The 19,344-nt window shown below is 44.5% G+C and overlaps 3 protein-coding genes across 16 annotated transcripts; all 3 read left to right on the top strand.

The window, feature by feature from the left end:
* Positions 1 to 839: 839 nt before the first annotated feature.
* Positions 840 to 6,155, top strand: LOC4330239 (NADP-dependent malic enzyme 3). 7 transcript variants are annotated; one of them, XM_015771509.2, is made up of 10 exons: positions 840 to 1,407; positions 1,559 to 1,710; positions 1,820 to 1,925; positions 2,054 to 2,521; positions 2,651 to 2,718; positions 2,836 to 2,987; positions 3,785 to 3,830; positions 4,261 to 4,349; positions 4,723 to 4,804; positions 5,299 to 6,155. In XM_015771509.2, exons 1-4 carry the CDS (start codon positions 1,396 to 1,398, stop codon positions 2,342 to 2,344), a joined length of 561 nt encoding a protein of 186 aa, XP_015626995.1. In that variant the 5' UTR covers positions 840 to 1,395; the 3' UTR covers positions 2,345 to 2,521; positions 2,651 to 2,718; positions 2,836 to 2,987; positions 3,785 to 3,830; positions 4,261 to 4,349; positions 4,723 to 4,804; positions 5,299 to 6,155. The 7 variants fall into 7 exon arrangements, with proteins under 7 accessions (XP_015626995.1, XP_066163941.1, XP_015626997.1 ...); XM_066307844.1 differs by having other exon boundaries at positions 4,138 to 4,349; XM_015771511.2 differs by lacking the exon at positions 3,785 to 3,830.
* Positions 6,156 to 7,942: 1,787 nt separating this feature from the next.
* LOC9267931 (uncharacterized) lies at positions 7,943 to 12,624 on the top strand. 7 transcript variants are annotated; one of them, XM_066307744.1, is made up of 5 exons: positions 7,943 to 8,081; positions 9,194 to 9,451; positions 9,718 to 9,772; positions 11,966 to 12,124; positions 12,202 to 12,624. In XM_066307744.1, the coding sequence occupies exons 2-5, from the start codon at positions 9,194 to 9,196 to the stop codon at positions 12,222 to 12,224; spliced, it is 495 nt and encodes a 164-aa protein (XP_066163841.1). In that variant the 5' UTR covers positions 7,943 to 8,081; the 3' UTR covers positions 12,225 to 12,624. The 7 variants fall into 7 exon arrangements, with proteins under 7 accessions (XP_066163841.1, XP_066163839.1, XP_015627729.1 ...); XM_066307742.1 differs by having other exon boundaries at positions 12,197 to 12,624; XM_015772243.3 differs by having other exon boundaries at positions 7,943 to 8,216.
* Positions 12,625 to 15,711: 3,087 nt separating this feature from the next.
* Positions 15,712 to 19,123, top strand: LOC9272164 (uncharacterized). 2 transcript variants are annotated; one of them, XM_015769340.3, is made up of 10 exons: positions 15,712 to 16,324; positions 16,576 to 16,626; positions 16,737 to 17,011; positions 17,128 to 17,230; positions 17,340 to 17,417; positions 17,534 to 17,660; positions 17,753 to 18,147; positions 18,304 to 18,431; positions 18,523 to 18,612; positions 18,735 to 19,123. In XM_015769340.3, the coding sequence occupies exons 2-10, from the start codon at positions 16,600 to 16,602 to the stop codon at positions 18,862 to 18,864; spliced, it is 1,353 nt and encodes a 450-aa protein (XP_015624826.1). In that variant the 5' UTR covers positions 15,712 to 16,324; positions 16,576 to 16,599; the 3' UTR covers positions 18,865 to 19,123. The 2 variants fall into 2 exon arrangements, with proteins under 2 accessions (XP_015624826.1, XP_015624825.1); XM_015769339.3 differs by having other exon boundaries at positions 16,186 to 16,324; positions 16,519 to 16,626.
* Positions 19,124 to 19,344: the final 221 nt, after the last annotated feature.

The following is a 19,344-nucleotide window of genomic DNA, read 5'->3' as shown; positions in this document are numbered from 1 at the left end:
GTCGAAAATTCATCTCGGAAACAACAATCTGGCATAATCACACATTTAACTATGCATGAAGATGACTTTATAACTTCATTCTTACATCATCACACTCCACATAACACCGTAATATGATTACTAGTGATATGATGATAAGTTCAACGAACAATATAAACAAAGTTGAACAATAATTCAACATTGATAAGTTGAGGAGATCAAATTTCAACAAAGTCTATATGCCACACCCTAGAGTTAACATTGTTTTTCCTGACCACTTCCCCTTCCTAATGGGTTGCAAGCTTTCTTCATTCATGAGCTTTTAATGGGTTGGGTTGGCTGAGCCGCTAGAGAACTTTCGAAATTTTGATGGAAATTATCGGACAAATGCAGTTACGAGAAAACGGTCCGAAAAACCACTATCCTAATTACGCTACCATTTCTAGAAGATATTCTAATAATTACTAATACCGATTGAAACGGTCAGTATAAACCGGTAACGACAGCCAAAAATCTCGGAAATTTTCGTACCGTTTTCACCCCTAAACAGCATACTAGTACTACATCCGTCCCAAAATAATTGTAATTCTCTGTTGTTTAGCATATATTAAGGTTTGAGAAGAAATACTATGGTGTCCCTCGTTAAATGGTGTTTATATCTACCCTATAGTTAAACAAATAGTTTCACTCATTCTTTCATTCATCACTCAATGATTCAGATCGTCTGTGTAAAATCGAACGATTGAGATCGATCCCACCTCCCAAAATCCGCCGATCCCACCTCCTGGTGAAAACCGAACGGTCCAGATCGATCAGCAGCCTCCCACCTCCATCTACCGCGTGATCTCCCCCAATCACGCGACTCTCACGCGCCGCATCCCCCTCCGGGCTCCGGCCCTCCCATCCTCTCTCTCTCTCTCTCTCTCGCTCGCATCGCCTACCTAGACGCTGCCGCCGTCGCCTCGCCTCCCTATCACGCCCATCCCCTCCCTTCCTCACTCTCGCGCCTCGCTGCCACGCCGCGCCGACGCCGTCGCCCCGCCGCCGTCGTCGCCGTACGCCATCCCCCCGCCGCCGCCGTGCATCATCTGGCGCCGGTCCCCCCCTTCCCCCTTCTTCGCCCTCCCCTCGCGGCGGCGGCGTAACCGGCGCCAGTATCCCCCTCCCCTCGTGGCGGCGTCAGAGTCGGCTCCGGTGCTCCCCTCCCTCCTCCATCCCCTTTCGACGGCGTTGGGGATGGTGGCAACGCCGGTAGGGGTGGCGGTGTGAGGTGCGGGTAGAAAGGAGCTGGTGACGGGCGGGGAAGAGGTGTCCCGATCTGCACCGACTCGATCTGCGCGAGCCGACCCCGCGCCGGATTGAGCAGGGTATGAGGGGAGAGGACGGCGGCATGGGAGGAGGAATAGGACAACGCCGATGGAGAAAGGGGTGAGGTTGGCCGGCGGGGGATGCTGGCCTTCACCCGCACTTTGATCACTCGCTCAAAATCAAATGCATTGATAATGAATGTTCATGCAGCAAGAACTGTTGATTACTGAACACTCTGTCATGTTTCTTGGTTCTTTTGTGCTTTTTTCAGGAGAGGAGTGAGAGGCTGTTCTACAAGCTCCTGATCGACAACGTGGAGGAGCTGCTGCCGGTGGTGTACACGCCGACGGTCGGAGAGGCATGCCAGAAGTACGGCAGCATCTACAGGCGGCCACAGGGCCTGTACATCAGCCTCAAGGACAAGTGCGGTTTTCTTGCGAGGATTCTGTTTTCCTTCTGATGTTGAGGTTGATTAGGAATTTGCAGCCTGACAGGAATCTGTGTTTGTTGGTTTGCTTGTTGGTGGATTCAGGGGGAAGATCCTTGAGGTGCTCAAGAACTGGCCGGAGAGGAGCATCCAGGTGATCGTCATCACCGACGGTGAGCGCATTCTTGGCCTTGGAGATCTTGGTTGTCAGGTACTGCATCTTTTCCCCCATTTCCTGCCCTGATTTTGCTGTCATGAATATGTCGAAAAGATTTAGCTGTGATGATGTATGTTTACCTGAAAGCATTTGCTGATGTGTGCTGCTGTTATTATGTACAGGGAATGGGTATTCCTGTCGGCAAACTGTCTCTGTACACTGCCCTAGGAGGAGTTCGCGCGCCTTGCCTCCACCTTCACCCGTCTGCCACCATCATCGCCGCCATCACCTCCGTCCTCGCCCCCTCCCTCACGCATCGTTTCCCTCTGCGCTTCGCCTTGTCTCCCCTGCGCGTCGCTTCCCTCCACCCTCACCGCATCGCGCCCCTCATCATTCCCTCGTGGGTCACCTCCTTCCACATCGCTGCATCTTCTGGATTTGTTTGCAGCCGCCCTCTTGCAGATCATCCCTGATCCATTCGGTTAGCGTCATGCCGCCGCCGGATTGCCCCGTCGACTGGTTTCCCTCACACCGTCATGCCTCCTTGCCCTCATGATTCACACGACGAGCGAGTTCCTGTCGATGAGCCAGCAAGATGAGCATTGTCGCTGTCGCATCACCGCTGGACAAGTGGACAACCCCAAAACCAGGTAATTGTTCTCCATTAATTTGATCTATAGTTATTAGTACTGTCTGAGGCATCAAGCATAAGAATTAGCAGTAACCATTCAGAATGCAAAAAAGAGCTCACCAATGAAAAACAATGTTCTTTCTTTTAGGGTATCATTGTCATAATTAGCAGATTTCCTCCAATCAAGGTCTCGACAAATTCTACATATGGGCTCAGGTTCTGCTAACGTGTTCCACACCATCTTTTTACTATACAGCACTTACAAACACAACGATAAAGATATTCTGTAGTTGTGTTCTTAACATATGTATTTTATCTTATTACGTAACTTAGTTTTCTGGAAATGGAAGATGTGGGGGTGGAAGCAAGGGTAGAGTGATGCAAATGCTTCATCGGGCCACGATCGTCTGTCGGCCTTCTGGCTGTTTTTGCACCTGTCCTGTCCACCGCTGACGGCGCAAGGGAACTTCGGTGAGCTGTAGCAGGTAATTGGACGAGCTGAATGGCTTATGCATCGACAGATTATAAAGATGATCTTTACCTGGTTATACACATGCTTACATGATGGAATTTTTTTTTATGATGTAACTTTAGTCGAAAATACGTACAAATGTCGATGAGATATAAAGAGAATCCACCAAATTTATTATTTGGTGTACTTGTGGAGTATATTATAGAATGAGAAATATGACCACCAAATTAGCATGAATATTTTTCCTTCTTGACCTAAGCCATAACTTTGGTGTTATGACTTAAATGAATTACGATACTTGCCTATGCCAGCAATGGTCCAATGTGTGGTCCAGTCTGAGTTTGTGTCAGATATATAACCTGAATCAAGGTGAATGGAAATATTTAGCTGGAGTGCTGTGCAGTATATGCAGAGTTCACACAATTTAGACGGTTGGAGTTTAGGCATCCTGTAAACTCCCAATTTCATTGATCAAGTGTTTCTTTTGTAAAAGCCTGAACTCCAAAAATTGATTTTTAATCATGGATTGAACTGAACTATCAAAATGGATTTGCTACAAATTTCAGTATTTCACCTGCTCTGTGCAGTCATTTGATGTTCGATGTAACCTTCTAAAAGAAAACATCTTGCCTAGGGTCAGAGAAGGCAAGTATTTTGGATTCATCATGTGTAGGATTTGATGTTCAGGTCGTGCTTGTTACAACGTTGAGTAGTTTTCTGTTGGTTTAACTCTGGAAACACATAATTTCCTGTTAGTTACTACTTTATTCCTTGTGTCAAAAGGCTATGATATAAGACTCTGTTTTGCAGGTAAGCAACAAGAAGCAGTGATGGATTAGCTTTCCCTTTAAGGCAGGTAATAGCTGACTTGAGTTAATTTATTAATTGGTGGATTACTCATGCAACACCTGCCAGTTTCCATTATTCTTTTATACTTTTTTATTGAAAAAAAAGGAATTTTCTTACTTCTGTCAATAAATATAATACTATGGACAAGCACTTTTGTTTGATTGTATTAAAAGAAATACTAACAAATGTTAATGAGATATAAAGAGAATCCTCCTATCCAGTTTACTCCTTTTGTTGGTGCTATTTGATTGTGACTTAAACGGACCGATGATGTAAATTCATTTGTTATACACTTACTCTACTCTGCACAATAGGTCTCTGATTAAATGCCGCTGAGGGAGGGTTTGTTCTGGTTGATGAATTTTCAAGCAAATCTGTTAATGATCTTTACAAGGTTTCTATGTGTTTTTATGTGTTTTCTGTGAGATCTTTACAAGGTTTCGGTTTGGGGTACAAATTCACATTCGATCTGGATTTCATTTTGGTTTTCAAGTGAAGCAAACAAGCCAACATAAGGCCCTGCCAGGTATGAGTTTGCTGCTCCTACTGTATGTGCATGTAGCAGAGGGCGAGAAGGAAGAGAGAAAAAAGTAGAGCAAGAAAATATTTAACATTGGAATTGGGAGATGTTAGTATGGAATTGTGATCAACCGTACTGTTGTGCACTGCTTTAGCTGAAACCATCTGAGTGACAGGAGAGGAACTGGAAGTCGTGCATTGATACAAATGATATTTTTGTGATTTGTAGCCTGAGATCAAATAAAATTTAGCAACTCAGCCATATTTCAGAGCCTGCTTCACTTAGGCAATGTAAACTTATAAAGGCCTTCACCTAGCCAATACTATTTATTTTATTTTTATTCTCACAATAGAAATGATATTGTTTTCGATGCCCCTAGGTGGCTCACACCAGTCTCTGCCATTGCCAGTTTGGGTGCCTAAATGAGGCCGGTGCCGTTGAATGACAGCCATATTTCCAAGGTGAGTATTTGAAACCTTCTCTCTTGTGGCAGGTTCATTCGGTTATGTATTTCGTTCAGCTGAGGAATTATCCTTTGATCATGGCCGTTATAAATGAAATAAAAGCTGAACTGCACTATGTTCAAGATATAATTTATATACTTGGATAGCCATGATTCTGATTTATATTTTAGGGGGGGGGGACCATGCTTCTGAAATTTACCATCTGGAAAATGTCCTTGACATTGCTTACTGTACACTATGACTTCCCACAAAAATACTTGTGTATTTTCTAGCCTTCATAATTATTTCCCACAAAAATACTTACTGTATATGTTTCTCAAATTTACCATCTGGAAAAAAAAATCCCAAACATTGTTTACTGTACACTAAGATTTTCCAAAAAATACTTATGTATTTTCCAGCCTTCATAATGATTTCCCACAAAAATACTTACTGTATACTGTATACTAAAATTTCTGAGTTTAACATTGCAGTCTTCTGAATTGATACAGGACTCACAGCTGATACACTGAGTGCGACAAAGGTGAGTCATGTGCGGCAAATTTGAGGATCATGTATATTTTGGTATTGCTGGCAGGCATAAGTCTCACCATTGAGCGAAACACCACATTCATAAGTTTAACGGCTATTTATCTAAATTCAATTTTGCAAAAATGAAAGTTTTGTTTAATGGCTGAAACTGCACAGTGCTACTATGATCTCAGAACCAAAGAAATTAATTGTCTGAGTTTCCTACCAGCAAATTGATTTGTTCAAAGATTTAGGTGGTCACGGGCCATAATAAATCATTGAGAATATGTCATATAACATTCAGTCATGTATCACAAACAATTTGATTTTGACAAAATTAGGTAACACATAAATCAATGTATGCAAACATCCAGATACCTAACACTATTGACTGCTTTTTTGTTTCGAGGGGGCTCACTGCTTATATTTTATTGAGCTTAGCTATATTGTATTTCTCTAAACTGCATAACCATCTCACTGCATAGCCCATATCTATATACCACCGTGACAATAACAGCTACATCTCTACAATCTTACTACTGGTAAGAAATGAAGGATTGGTGGTACATAAAGTGCCTCAAGTTGATTGAAACAAGCAACCATTTGTAGATCCAAACAATATCGTCGTTGTTATTGTCATACATCTTGTTTGTATAACTTACATATCTTTCAGACTCAAGGTGGCGAAGTTTGATCTCTAAAATAGCAATCGGTGTTTTCTGCACTCGAATATGTAAATAAGCTGTAGTGTGTCAGATATTACAATGGTGTTCATTATAGAGCACACTTGCCGACAACATTTTGCAGTGGGCTTATCTATGAATATTTTTTTTATTCATCTGTTGCATGGTTACCAGTGTGCTGTATGTTTCATTCAATTCGACCTGGATTTGTAGGCACGTCTAAATGGTTCATGGTTCATGAGCACGTATTGTAAACATGAGTTGGATTACTAATCCTAAATCTTGTCGATTAGGTATGTATGGATCAAGAATTGGATTTGGAGATATAATCAATAACCAAACAAGTGTAGTGAAACAGGAAGTTCATTATATGTATTACTATTGATTCCTTAGAAAAATAAGATCATATAAAAAACATGAAACATTAAATATTAAAAGTTATTAAAGATAGCGTTTAGCACGGGCGTATTACTAGTGAAAAAAGGCCCCTAAATATCCATCATCTAACTCTCTGCCACCGTACATGAAAAAAATAACATATGTAATTTGGATTTCCTATCGTAACGCACGAGCATCTTTACTATTCTTAAAAGAAAGAGAAAAGAGAGAGATGAAAGGAAAATGTTCACTTGAGGTCTCTTATCTTGTCGTTGAGTTTCAAAACTGTCCATGAACTAAAATACCAGATATAACAGATCCCTAATCTTGCAAAACCAGGTCACATTACGTCTCAAGGCACTATTGCTCCCTGGTTTTAGTGATGCGGTGGCTGAGTCAGCGTGGGGCCATATGGGTCCCACATATCAACCGATAATCTTCTCCCACGTATCTCCCCTTTCTTCCCGTCTCAACCCAAACTTCCAGGGCAGCCGACAAGAGGTGGGGAGAAGAGTGGCGACTGACGGCTGCATCATGGACCTACATGGTGAAGAGCGCAAAGAAGCGAAGTAGGAAGGGCTCCTGACACGTCGTCCCCTTGGGTTACACTGTCACATCGTTGCATGGCAGCTCGCTGCGCATCTGCGCCGCGTCCGTATCGTGGTCATATGTCAGCCACACCGTTGAGATTGGCGAGAGGATCTCCAAGAGTTGGGAGATGGAGTATCGTTGCGACGCCTGAGCATAGTCGCGAGCATCACTGACTCCATGAGTGTTCGTGCATGCACACGAAGAGGAAGCCGGACACTGAATCGCGGGAGAGGTGTGTGGTGGCCGATGACCAGCAGGGAGAAGGGTGGCGGTCGTTGGGCGGCGGCGGTAGGTAGAAGCCTGACGATGGGTGGGAGAAGGCTGGCAGCCAACAAGAAGCTTGGCAGCGGCGGGGAGAAGGGCGCATGCGTCGGGGACGATGCGACCGCAATGTGGTGTAGATGAAGTTGACCTCGAAGACGATGTGGCGGAACCGCGTGTGTGCCTCTGCAGACGAGAGGCGGAGCTCGGGGACACCTAAACACATCAGCTTTTGAGCAGCTCGACGGGGGGCGACTATGAGCTAGGGGGATAGGAGCTTGGCCAGTGTGATGAGGCAGAAGCCTCAGCCCTTGTGCGTGCAGGTGAAGACGACATTGCAGTTGTAGTTGAGACCCGCGCGCGCAAATCCATGATGTGAGCGCTCCCGGCCATTGGGAGCCACGTCAGCGGCGGCCTCCGCCGTCGAGCTTTTCCCCACCGACCGACACCCTTCTCCCAACCCATTGGCAGATGCCCTGAAGGTTTGGGTTGAGATGGGAGTAGAGGGGAGTGAGGTGGAAGAAGATTGCCGGTTGACTTGTGGAGTCCACGTGGGACTTAGCCGCCACATCAATAAAACCGGAAAACAATACTACCTTGGGATCAAAAGTGATCCGGTTTTACAAGATTAGAGGAGGGTTTAGGACCGTTTAAAACTCGACGACAAGATAAGGGACCTTATATGAACTTTTTTGGGAGATGAAAAAATTCCAGCCCCAGGGGCCTGTGCATATGACCCATAGGCAGGCGACACCGCGGCGGCAGAGCGCTGCACGACCTCCGCCTCCCCAATCCGCCCCGTCTCCTTGCCCGCCGCCCCCCGACTCCCGTCTCCTCGCATTCGCTCACCGGTGAGCATCCTAATCCATCCCATCCGGCCTCGGCCTCGAATTTCGTCTCCTCGCCCGCCGCTTGCGCCGATCCCCATCCTGCGAGCAGAGGTGGCGCCCGGCGTCCTCCTGCTTCCACCGCATCGTCTATCGCCGGTGACCATCCCTCCCTCCCTATCCACACCTCATCAGGTATTCTGCGTTATCCCTCAAAAAAGTTTGGGGGTTCAACCGAAAACCGACCCCTCAACCGAAACAGGGTTAGATCTGCCTCTGCCCAGTTCCACCTACTTTCAACTTGTTAATTTTGATTTTTGTTTTTAGCAGATGTAATTTGGTTACTGAATCTCATCCAAACACCCTTAGAATAGTTGCATTAGAACGGAAAATGTAAGCTCACATAATTTGTACTCATCCTAACTCACATAAATTTCTTAAGAAGAATCTATACCACAAACTACTCATAGTCACTCAAAAAATCTTTTTATTAAGGTATATATTCTTATAAGAAGTTTTCATTCCATAAAATTTTCTAAAGGACATACTGTGACACTTGGCATTAATCTAAGGGTGTGTTTAGATCCAAACTTTGAATCCAAAGTTTGCAAAATTCCATCACATCAACATGTCATACACACACAACTTTTCAGTCACATCATCTCTAATTTCAACTAAAATCCAAACTTTGGATGGAACTAAACGCAGCCTAATTTAACATTTTTTTCTTTATTAGGTTATAAATTTTCTAAAAAACATATTGTGCCACTTGGCATTAATCTAATTTAACATTCTTTATCAGGTTATAAATTGAAACCATCGAACGTACTTTGTCTTCCCGTTTCTAAAACATTGCGATATATCTATAATATTTTAATTTCAAAAATAATTTAGACTAACAGTATAGATATTTAAATTAGGTAATTAATAAATTCAAATAAACTATAGTTTAGAATAAAAAACAAAATAATATATGCCAAGTACAATCTAATAACAATAGAATGTTAGAGACAATGTGAATTCAATATTTTTATAAAGTTTATTTTGGGACGGAGGTAGTAGTAAATTAGCCGGGAAGGCACACTCTGGTTGATCTAACCCCGAGTCAAAACCATTTCTCTACCTGGCAAACTCAGATGGCGGAGCTGACCACAGCCGCTGATGTCACCGCCGCCCCGCCGCCTCCACCTGGGCCAACTCCACCACCGGAGCCCGTGGTCACGGCCACGGTCGTTGCCGAGCAGAAGGTCTCTCCTACTGCTCCTCCGCTCGATGTGCCGGCACCCGCACCGCCGCCGCCGAAGAAGCGTAAGGTGGAGGAGGCGGGGTTCCATAACTCCGCCTACTACAAGATCCGGGCCACCGTCGCCGACCTCCGTGTTCGTTTCGTGCAGGTCTGCGCTCTCCCCGCAAAATCCCTCTCCTTTTTTTTTCCGCTACTGGTTACTTTCGCTACTGGTTACTTGCAGTGCTTGTGTGTGGGGGATGGCGTGTTGATCTCCGTAAACCTGGGGTTTTGGGGAAAAAAAATTTAAGCAACGACGCTGCTTAGGAGACCTGCCAAACTGAACTCTCGCAAGACTTGTACAATTGCACTTGATATGTAACATGGGATTTCGCATAATGATCTGTTCTGAGTTACCTACTCTCTCTTTTGAAGGTTTACGAAGCTACTGATTTCCGAAACAGTGATGCTGCTCGCGAGATTCTGAAAGGTAAAAAAATGTCTCGAATTTATGTCTTGTTAGAAAGTCACTAATTGCTCCATTTAGTTGGTAGGAATCAACCTAGGGCTCGTGAAAAAAACATGAAAATTGAACATTGGTTGGTCCAAATATCATAATTTTGTGCTTTATATAATTCCACCCAGTGAAATTTTCGGTGCTGCTCTCCTGTCTGTTACTGTGGCTGTAGCCGGGGAGGTTACTTGGGTGAAGGTGGAGCATCAGGGCTTATCGCTTCCATTGTGAATGCTCGAATGGTGTAGGCAGGAGGCAGTTGAGGCATTGTAGTGTTGTGTTTAGTTCACGCCAAAATTGGAAGTTTGATTGAAAATGGAACGATGTGACGGAAAAGTTAAAAGTTTGTGTGTGTAGGAAAGTTTTGATGTGATGGAAAAGTTGGAAGTTTGAAGAAAAAGTTTGGAACTAAACTCGGCCTAGGTGTGTGTGGCGAGTTGGTGACTGGGAGCTCCTAGAGGGACTCATCAGAGCTGAGGTAGGGCCCACACGGCGGTGCCACATCTTCAATGGGAAGCTGCTGCTTTACATAGGAAGTGGTGGAGAAGTACACTTGTTGGTGATTTTGAGTGAATGAGTGAGACTTCTATGTGAGGATTGAATGTTAATGGAGGAAAGTGTTTAATAACATGGGCGGGATTAGGGTGGAATAATCCAACTTGCATGTCAGCACTTGAATGTATAGCAGGAGGTTTTATAGTCGTAGAAGTTAGGATGCTTTGGTTCTGACCCTTGATGGCGATGCATTGCAGCTGACTGTGGTGATAATCAGGTAGCAGAAAAACCATGTGCAGGAGAACCGTGCACAAATGGCAGAAGAGGAGAGAAGCAAACGGGTACTTTATTCAGGCCCATATATGGACAAGACCACCCTCCTAAATAACCAAATCTTATGCGTAAGAACTCAGTTAATTGCCTAACTTTAAGAGCTATCTCATCTAAAGAAGTCTGTGCTAATGCATCCTCAACTAAATGGCAACTTGGCTACACCAGCTGTAGAGTGCCTTGGTCAACATGGTAGATAAATGTGTAGCTGCACCAGCTATAAGCCTGGATCAACATGGTAGATAAATGTGTATCAATATTCAATAGTGAGCACCTGAGCTGTCTATGACTTCTTATCTACCTGGTAAAAAGAAAGTGATCACATTTGTAAATCAGTACTCCAATTTATATATAAGCTTGGAAGAAAAAGAAATTCTGTTCAAGTGTATCCAAACGTAGAGGCATGGGGGTTTGTAGTCAACCATATTCAAACTGACAGAATGGTTACGGACACTTCAATGCTATTTGTACATGGCATGGCAAGATATACAATGTACTCATGCTACTTCTCCAGTAGTATACAGTGCTATGTCCAGTCTTCCTCTTTCACACACAAAAGATTCTTAAATCATGCATACACACAAAAACATAGTATCATTTTCACAAGTTACTTGTCTTCTTTTTAATATAAAAGGGTATCATTTTGTGCACTATACAAAAAGATAAATAGCTTTCTTATCATTTTACAATTTGTTTGTTGTTGGTGTAAAACACATATAATCGTATATCTACACAAAATCGTGTGTAAACATCATTTTACATTCTCTACATGTACACTAGTCTTCTATGTCAGTATAAGCAACGCGGCAAAGTGAAAAGATGTGATAAATGTATCTGCCAAATCTTATAGCTGTATAAATTAGATGGACAGTGGACATGCCCAGAGATGCAACTTCACATATCTGCCTTTAGTTTTTGCCTTAGACTTTAAACATGTGGAAATAGTCTACACGATCCATATGTTACTTTCGATTGAAATGAAGCATATAATCCATTTGCATATGTTTATCTGACATTCATAACCTATTATGACATATGCTTATCTGACATTCATAACCTATTATCAGTAAGGAATGTAAATCCTAGTTGACATTTGAAGTTTTGAACACATGAACTTTACAAAGTTTTCATTCTTCTCACATGAAAAACCTATGCAATACATTGTCCTAAATCTCACCAGTGTTAATGTTGTGAAATATATTCTAGACCACACCTTTTTTCATACAAGCTATGCATTGCATCTTTCTTTGGTACAATTAATGAATGATGTTTATCATACCTCTGTAATCCGTTTAGTTCAACAAGTCATGAGATGCGCCTCATGTTCTGTTCTACATTTTTCAGAGATCAAGGTAGTCATGGAGCTAGCCAAGAAAATGAGGCATGACCTCGGTGCCACTTTTGAACCTGCTAAGCCACCAGAGAAGCCTTTAGCTGGAGTTGTGAAGGATGGGCCAGTGGAACCACCTCCATCTGCAGAAAACAATCACGCTCCTCAGACAGGTGAGACTACAGTATGTTCAAATATTGTAAACAATATTGTGCCAACCAACCCTAACTCAGATGGTGCGGCAGAGAAGATGGGGGAAACACCAAGAAGTGAGATTGCGCAAGGGTCTTGTGTGACAGGTGGATCTCCTATCGGCTGGAATTTTCTTGTGTGGCCTGGGGGTGAGGTGGTTTACTACGGGCGGACAAAAGAAGTGTTTCGGGCGGGTCAAGCTGAAAATTAAAATGTGGTGTTCACCCTGTCTTCTGACTGGTAAAGTGGTAATGTATCATTCAATTGTGGTAGGACGATTTATAGAATGTGGTGTTCGCATTCAGTCTTTCTGACCGGCAATGTGCCAATGTATGTACTATTCAATTGTGCGAGGAATGGAGGATGAATCGTAGTAGATCTTAGCATTCTGTTGACTGAGGTAATGTACTACTGTATTCAATTGTGGGAGGGTGATTTTTGCTAAACATCTGTTAGTACTATGTACTAACTGATTTCTGCATGACATTCTGGTCTTGTATGAGATGCTCTTACGATGCACCATCATCATGTTTCTTAAACTTGCATGTAGGGATGAAAACTGCCGCAGATCCTGAGGAAGGAGGACGAACTGGGTTCAACGGGTTAGGCTGCGTCCAAACGAGATTAATTTGATTAATTAAGTATTAGCTATTTTTTTTTTAAAAAAAATGGAGCGGTCCATTAGCACATGATTAATTAATTATTAACTATTTTTTTAAAAAAATAGAGTAATTTGATTTTTTTAAACAACTTTTGTATAGAAACTTTTTTGCAAAAAAACATACCGTTTAGCAGTTTGAAAAACGTGCACGCGGAAAATGAGAGGGGAGTGTTGGTAACTTGCTCTAAACAGTCCTTATCTCTTCATTTTCTCTCTCCTTCCTTCTCTTTCTCTATCACCTCTTATCTGTGTGCCCTTCCTCTCTCGGCGGTCACAGAAGCAGCCAAGGCAACGGCCAAGAAGGACACGAGCAGGACATACAGAGCCTCGGATGCGGTCCGACGATTCATGGGTGCAAGTCTTACCCATAGTTATTAGGATCGGACCGGACATCGAATCGGTCGTAGTCTCGGTTCACGGTTTGATTGGTTCGACCAGTTGAACCGCCGGCCCAACACGGTTTAAATAAATTGGGACACATAATCTAACCACACAAGCATGCATTGCTCGGTGGTGGTTGAGGGTTCGAACCCCTCAGCCCACATTTTTCTCCTATTTTCTTCCCTCTCCCCCACGTTTCAGCCTGCGCTTTGTCCTTTCTCACCTACGTTCCCACGTGCGTCTAGTTTTTCACCGGTTCTTTCCAAAAATCGGCAGTCCAATTGGTTTTTCAAATTGATTGCACGCCATATCTTTAAACTGGGTTTTTTCACCGGTTCTTCCCAAAAACCGGCGGTCCAATCGGTTTTCCCTGGGTTGATTGCACGTCCAATCTTTAAACTGGACCGGACCGGTTGAGCCCCTGGTTCCAGTTTATTCCGGTCGGACTGCCGGCCCAGTCCGGTCCTAATAACTAGGGTCTTGCCCCGTGTGACAACGCCCTCTCCGCCATGGGTCGAGTGCATGACCATTGAGGAGAAAATGGCCATTATACCCTCGCCCCCCGTGCGACAACGCCCTCTCCGCCATGGGTCGGGTGCATGACCACAGGGGAGAAGGCCATTATACCCTCGTCAAAACGGGGCTTTGCTATAATACCATCCTACAATTGGGATTCGCCCGAATACCACTTTGAAACGGAACCAACCCTCTCTAATACCCTCCCACAATGTTTTTATCTAAATTAAAAGAATTTAGTCCTATTTTTCTGTTGAGTTGATAAAATTACCCCCATAATCCTTTGCATCATCTAAATTAGTCTCAGCTGGCTGGGAGGCTAGGGTTCCCGGTTCCCCTCGCACCGATCCGGGCACCACCCTCCTCTCGCGCCGCCCTCCCTCCCCTCGCGCCACCGAGCCATGGCCGTCCTCTCGCACCGACCCTGCCGCCGCTTGTTTCCGTTGTGGCAGACGAGGAGGAGGAGACCACCACGCTGTCTTCCCCTCGCGCCGCCACACTGTGCCGCGCCACGGCCCTCCCCTCGTGCAGACTCGGCCGTCGCCCTCCTCTCGCACCACCGAGTTGCGGCCGTCCTCTCGCGCCGACCCGGCCGCCGCCCATTCCCCTCATGGTAGATGAGGAGGAGGAGAGGAGCCGTGCTGCCACCCCTCTCCACGCGCCAGTCCGTTGCCACCCCTATACTCTAGCTCACTAACCAGCTTCTCCGACGGCACCACCTCTCACCTCGCGCCAGTCGAGGGGCAGTTTGGTCATCAAAGTTGGGAGAAAAGGGACAAAATGGGAAAAAAAAGAAAAGTAACAAAATGATTTTGATTTACTAGAAAGGAAGAAAATGGCATTTCAGTGAACTTCTCCCGGTTGAAAGTGGTATTCGGGCGGATCCCAATTGTAGGATGGTATTCAGGCGAAGCCCTGTTTTGAAGATGGTATAATGGCCATTTTCTCAACACAAGGGGACCAGCAGGGAGCTATAAATGCGGAGACGAAAGATGATGTTGTGCAGACGATGCCGACACCAGAAAGCCAGCTCGAGCCGTGGCGGGCCTCGTCTTCGTGCTCACTCCTCACTGTGCGTATTGAATCCTATCTTACTATAAAGTTATCCTCCACTAGCTCCTTAAGCTTAACATGCAAGGATGCCACATCATCATCCACTAACAAGGTGCTACATCATCATCCACTAATTAACAAGATGCCACATCATCATCCACTAACAATCATCACATTTAAACATCATGCAAACATGCTATATCTTTATAGTTTTTATAATTTAAGAGCTTTTCAAATACAAACATGTTAAATTATCATCCAACATAATTCACATAATGTTTCAATATATATCTTTATTATGTTTTATGATATCCTATATACTTATATAGTTCATCCTCAGTTAGTGCTTAAATGATTAATCTATGATCCAAATTATCTTTCTTCATTTTTCCTCTAATTAAGTCATATCACATCAATTGTTTTTAGCTTTTAGATGATTAATCTACGGTCCAAACTATCTCCCTATTTTTCTTCTTCCATAAAGTCATACCACCTTACTTTTTACGTTTGAATCAACATTTTACATACTATTTAAATTTAAATTATCATAAACCACATTATTTTACTTAATATGATGTTATCTAGCTATTTTTATCATAAACCATAATTTTTTATTTTCCAACGGAGAAACGGTTTGGGTTGGTTTTGTTCCATGGGTTGCACGGTTTGAGCCCAAACCGTGAACAGGCCCGGCCAGGTGATCAGTGATCTAACGTGTGCCCCGGAAACTACGTAATGGACACAAGATACACCTCCATAAACGCACGGCATTAACGCACGTCAGTTTCCTTTTCACCCCTCCCATAAACAGTTGCTAAAAAAAGAACGTTTGAAGATTTCAGAACCGGAAAAGGCGCGCCCCTCGATCTACCAACGGAAGCCCAGTCAGGCCACCCCCCGTTTTCGGCCCGCCCGATTCTTGCGCCACCACGAGACGAGACCCAGTTTTCCGCCACAACCGCGTTGAATCCGTGGTAGATTAACGGATCCACCGTATCACGAGTTCATAGAGAGAGATCGATCGATCGATCGATCAGAACTCTGATGATCTGACAAACTCCGAGTCCTATACTCCCAATCTCTGATACACACAGATACTTCCCATGAAGAGATTCCCCCCATCCCCCAGCGTGGCCGCGCGCGGCATGCACGACCGGCGGGCGCACCTACGCTACAAAGACGCCGCGCGCTACGTGACCGCGCGGCAGAGGATGGTTTGGGTTCTTCTCGCGGTGGCTCGCGCGGTTGGGCGCGGATGCCGGCCGTGATGGAGGAGCCGATCGATCGATCTGTATAGGAGGCAGCGGGCGGCGGCGGCAGAAGGGGAGGAGAGGATACGCATCACGCGTGGGTGGGTGGGTGGGTTGAGATGGGAGGGACGGACGGGGCGCGAGTGCGAGCGGGTCGCGGAGAGGCGACCGCTATAAGTATCATCAGGCCCCTTGCCCCCGCGCACGCGCACGCGCACGGGCAACCCCCCCTGTTGTTTTCTCTCAAGCCCTACGAAGCGGAGGCGGAGCCCCTCGGCGCGATCGAGTCGACGCCGCGCGCCGTCCCCGCATTGCCCCAGGTAAGCCCGATCGATATATCGTTGCTCCGCCGTGCGTCGTCGAATCGAAACATCTCTTTTTTTCGATGAATACATTGATCTGGGTTTCTCTTCTCGACGAAACTCGCCGAAAAGATTGATCTTGTTTTCGGAGAAGGAATCGTTCTCGGTTGTTTGAACTGTATATATATATATCTTTTGTTATTCTTTACTAGGGAAAGATTGTGCCCCCCACGGCCCCGTGATCTTACGAAAGATTGAAACTTTATTAGGGATTGTGAGTTGTTGTTGAAGAGATGGCGAGCTACGACGACGGAACCAATGTAAGTCGTAAGATTTCTCCTGCGCATCAATACGAAGAATTAGCAGTTTACTGCATTGCAGCATTGCTAATTGCTAACATATAACATTGATCGTAAATGGCTTTTTCCAGCTCGTGGACGATGAATACGATGACCTGGATGATTTCATCGTCGATAACGACGACGACGTGGTGTTAGGTGAGGAGCAGCAAGATGAATTTGAGGAGGAGGAAGAAGAACAAGAGGAAGAGGAAGAGGAAGAAGAGCCTCCGGTCGGGCAAGTGGAGATCCTTACCCTCAGGGAGCAATTGAAGGCGGACATCAGGAGAAAAAATCAGGCACAACAGGGCGCCACCGCCGGCAGGGCTAGCTGCTCGTCGTCGGTGCAGCCTCTGGCCAAGGATAGGTACGTTGCATTGCATTGCAGATTGCACTGCATGATGTTTCTGCTGCCTTATCTTTTTTTTTAACATGAAAATTATAGTTTCTCTCCCAGTTGTTAACAGAAATAATCGCTTGCAGATTTGGTAGCTTCTTTGGGCCATCCAGACCTTCACTTGCTCGCAGAGTCATCGAGGAAGGCTGTTCATCAATAATCAAAGAAAAACAGAACGTACCATCCAACGTATGTACTCCTGAACTTAATCTTGCTGAAATTGGTTCATTTTTATTTTTCTTAAAGATCCAGCAAACGTGAAACTTTGATAATTGAATTCCAACGTAATTATTTGCAGAAAAGCAGTGTTTCTTCTGCTTCAAAAAAACAACCAATCCCAAGCGGGCAGCAGCAGAAACCGAAGTTTGTTAAAGAGGTATGGATCATTTAGGATTAAATATCACCAGGTTATGTTGCTTGCAGCCCTTAAAAAAGGATTACGATGCATTAGTTTTGACCTGTGATTCTGCATTGGTCGTTTGGCATTTGCAGGAGAAAAGAAAGGTCGATGCACTCCGTCAGAATCGGGATTATTCATGTCTGTTCTCGGATGATGCTGATACTCCACAGGCTACAAAGGAACAACCTGACAACATGCCTGTTTTGCCTATGAAATATGGTACCTTTTTAAGCTTTTATTATGAATACATATGATATGATTCCTACTTCCTTCCATTCCTGGACAAATTTCTCACTTGTTTGGTATTACAGATGTTGGAGACATTGCATCAACCAGCAAACTTATAAGTCAGACCGACAAAGTATCAAAAGACAGCGGATTGAAGGGACCTTCCATTCAGAGTCGTGTAGGATTAGTCGGAAAGGAGCCTCATCCAAATACGAAGAGGACGATCGCTTCTTCTGCCAAAAATGGATCCAGCCTGCCTGCCATGAAGAAAATTCAGAGGGTACAGCCATCCTCAAATGGCCAGAAGATGCAGCAAACACTGCAGAGCAAGAGGCCTCAGGCAATGTTGTCACAAAGCCACGGGCAGCAGTCTCTGCAATCTCGGAAGCCTAAACCATCTCTCAATGGCCAGAATTTCAGGCAAAAGGTGTCAGCCCCATTAGCACAAAAACATTTGGCTCCTTCCTCAAGACCTAAGGTAGCAGCATATAACGATTTTTCTCTCGTCTATTCTTGCTCTTAGTTCAACTTAGGATAGAACTACCAAGATGCCAATCCTATCCAGAATTTAGATTTGCAATTAAGAATATCAGCTGTTCAGGAATATGCGTTTGAATCTTCTCTATGTTTGCAGCCATCAAGTGCAGTTCACAACGATCACGGAAAGGGAAAGACAAGGCGTTTAGTCAAAAGGAAATCTAAGGAGGATGGATGTGATGAAGAGGAAGTTGACTATAAATCAATCATCAGAGGAATGTTCAAGTACGGTTGCTTCTTGTCCAATCTGTTAAATAATTTGTTAGTTTTTTCACTGGTTATCAACGGCTTTTGGTCTTCTTGTGCTGTTGTGCAGCTACAATCCTGCAAAATTCGTTGGTAGAGATGAAGATGACAGAGACATGGAAGCCAATTATGCCAGCATACAAATGGAAGAGAGAAGAAGGTACTTAAATTCCACCTTTCCATTGATCTACACCCCTTTTTTTTTGTCGGCAACAATGCAATCCTGTTGCAAAAAACGACCACCTAGCTAGCTAACATTTTTCCGTTGCTTTGGATATGCAGTGCAAGACTTGCAAGACAAGAGGACGACGAGGAGCTCCGCCGGATCATGGACGAAGAGAGGCGTGAGAAGCAGGAGAGGAAGAGGAAAAAGCTAGCGCAAAAGGCAGTAGTAGATGCCAGCCAGGACTGAACTCTTTGCCAAGCCAGTAGTGTAGTAGTTCGTTAGCAATTCAGTTATGGACAAGATTAGATTTATCTCGTTAGTGCTGATTAGTTGTGGTGATGCTCCTAGTTTATTAGCCATCTCGCTGGTGGCCACTTGAACAGATCAAAACAATAGCTTTTGTAGGTCAATTTGCAAATAACACAACGTTATTTGCATATCTCATGGGACGATGAAAAATTATCAGCGTCACCTTTATGGGTACGGGGTACCATTGCCACTACTACATACTTCTCTTATTGTTTAGGAGGCGTGCGCGTGTGTTTGTGTGTGTGTGGGGGGGGGGGGGGTCGCGATTTTGCTAAGGGCTTTCACAATACGTCTATGTGTCAGTAGAATTGAGTGTGTCATGTCTGCTGGAAATACTTCCTCTCGACGAAACTAGCGCAGGCGCCATTGTGTTTTAGCTTGGAGCCTCATCATGTCTTGGGCCTAGCAAGTGTGTAT

The sequence above is a fragment of the Oryza sativa genome, chromosome 2 (assembly GCF_034140825.1).
Source record: "Oryza sativa Japonica Group chromosome 2, ASM3414082v1".
In the NCBI taxonomy this organism is placed as follows: domain Eukaryota; kingdom Viridiplantae; phylum Streptophyta; class Magnoliopsida; order Poales; family Poaceae; genus Oryza; species Oryza sativa.
The sequence above is the reverse complement of the archived record's forward strand: the minus strand, read 5'-3'. Positions and strand labels throughout refer to the sequence as shown.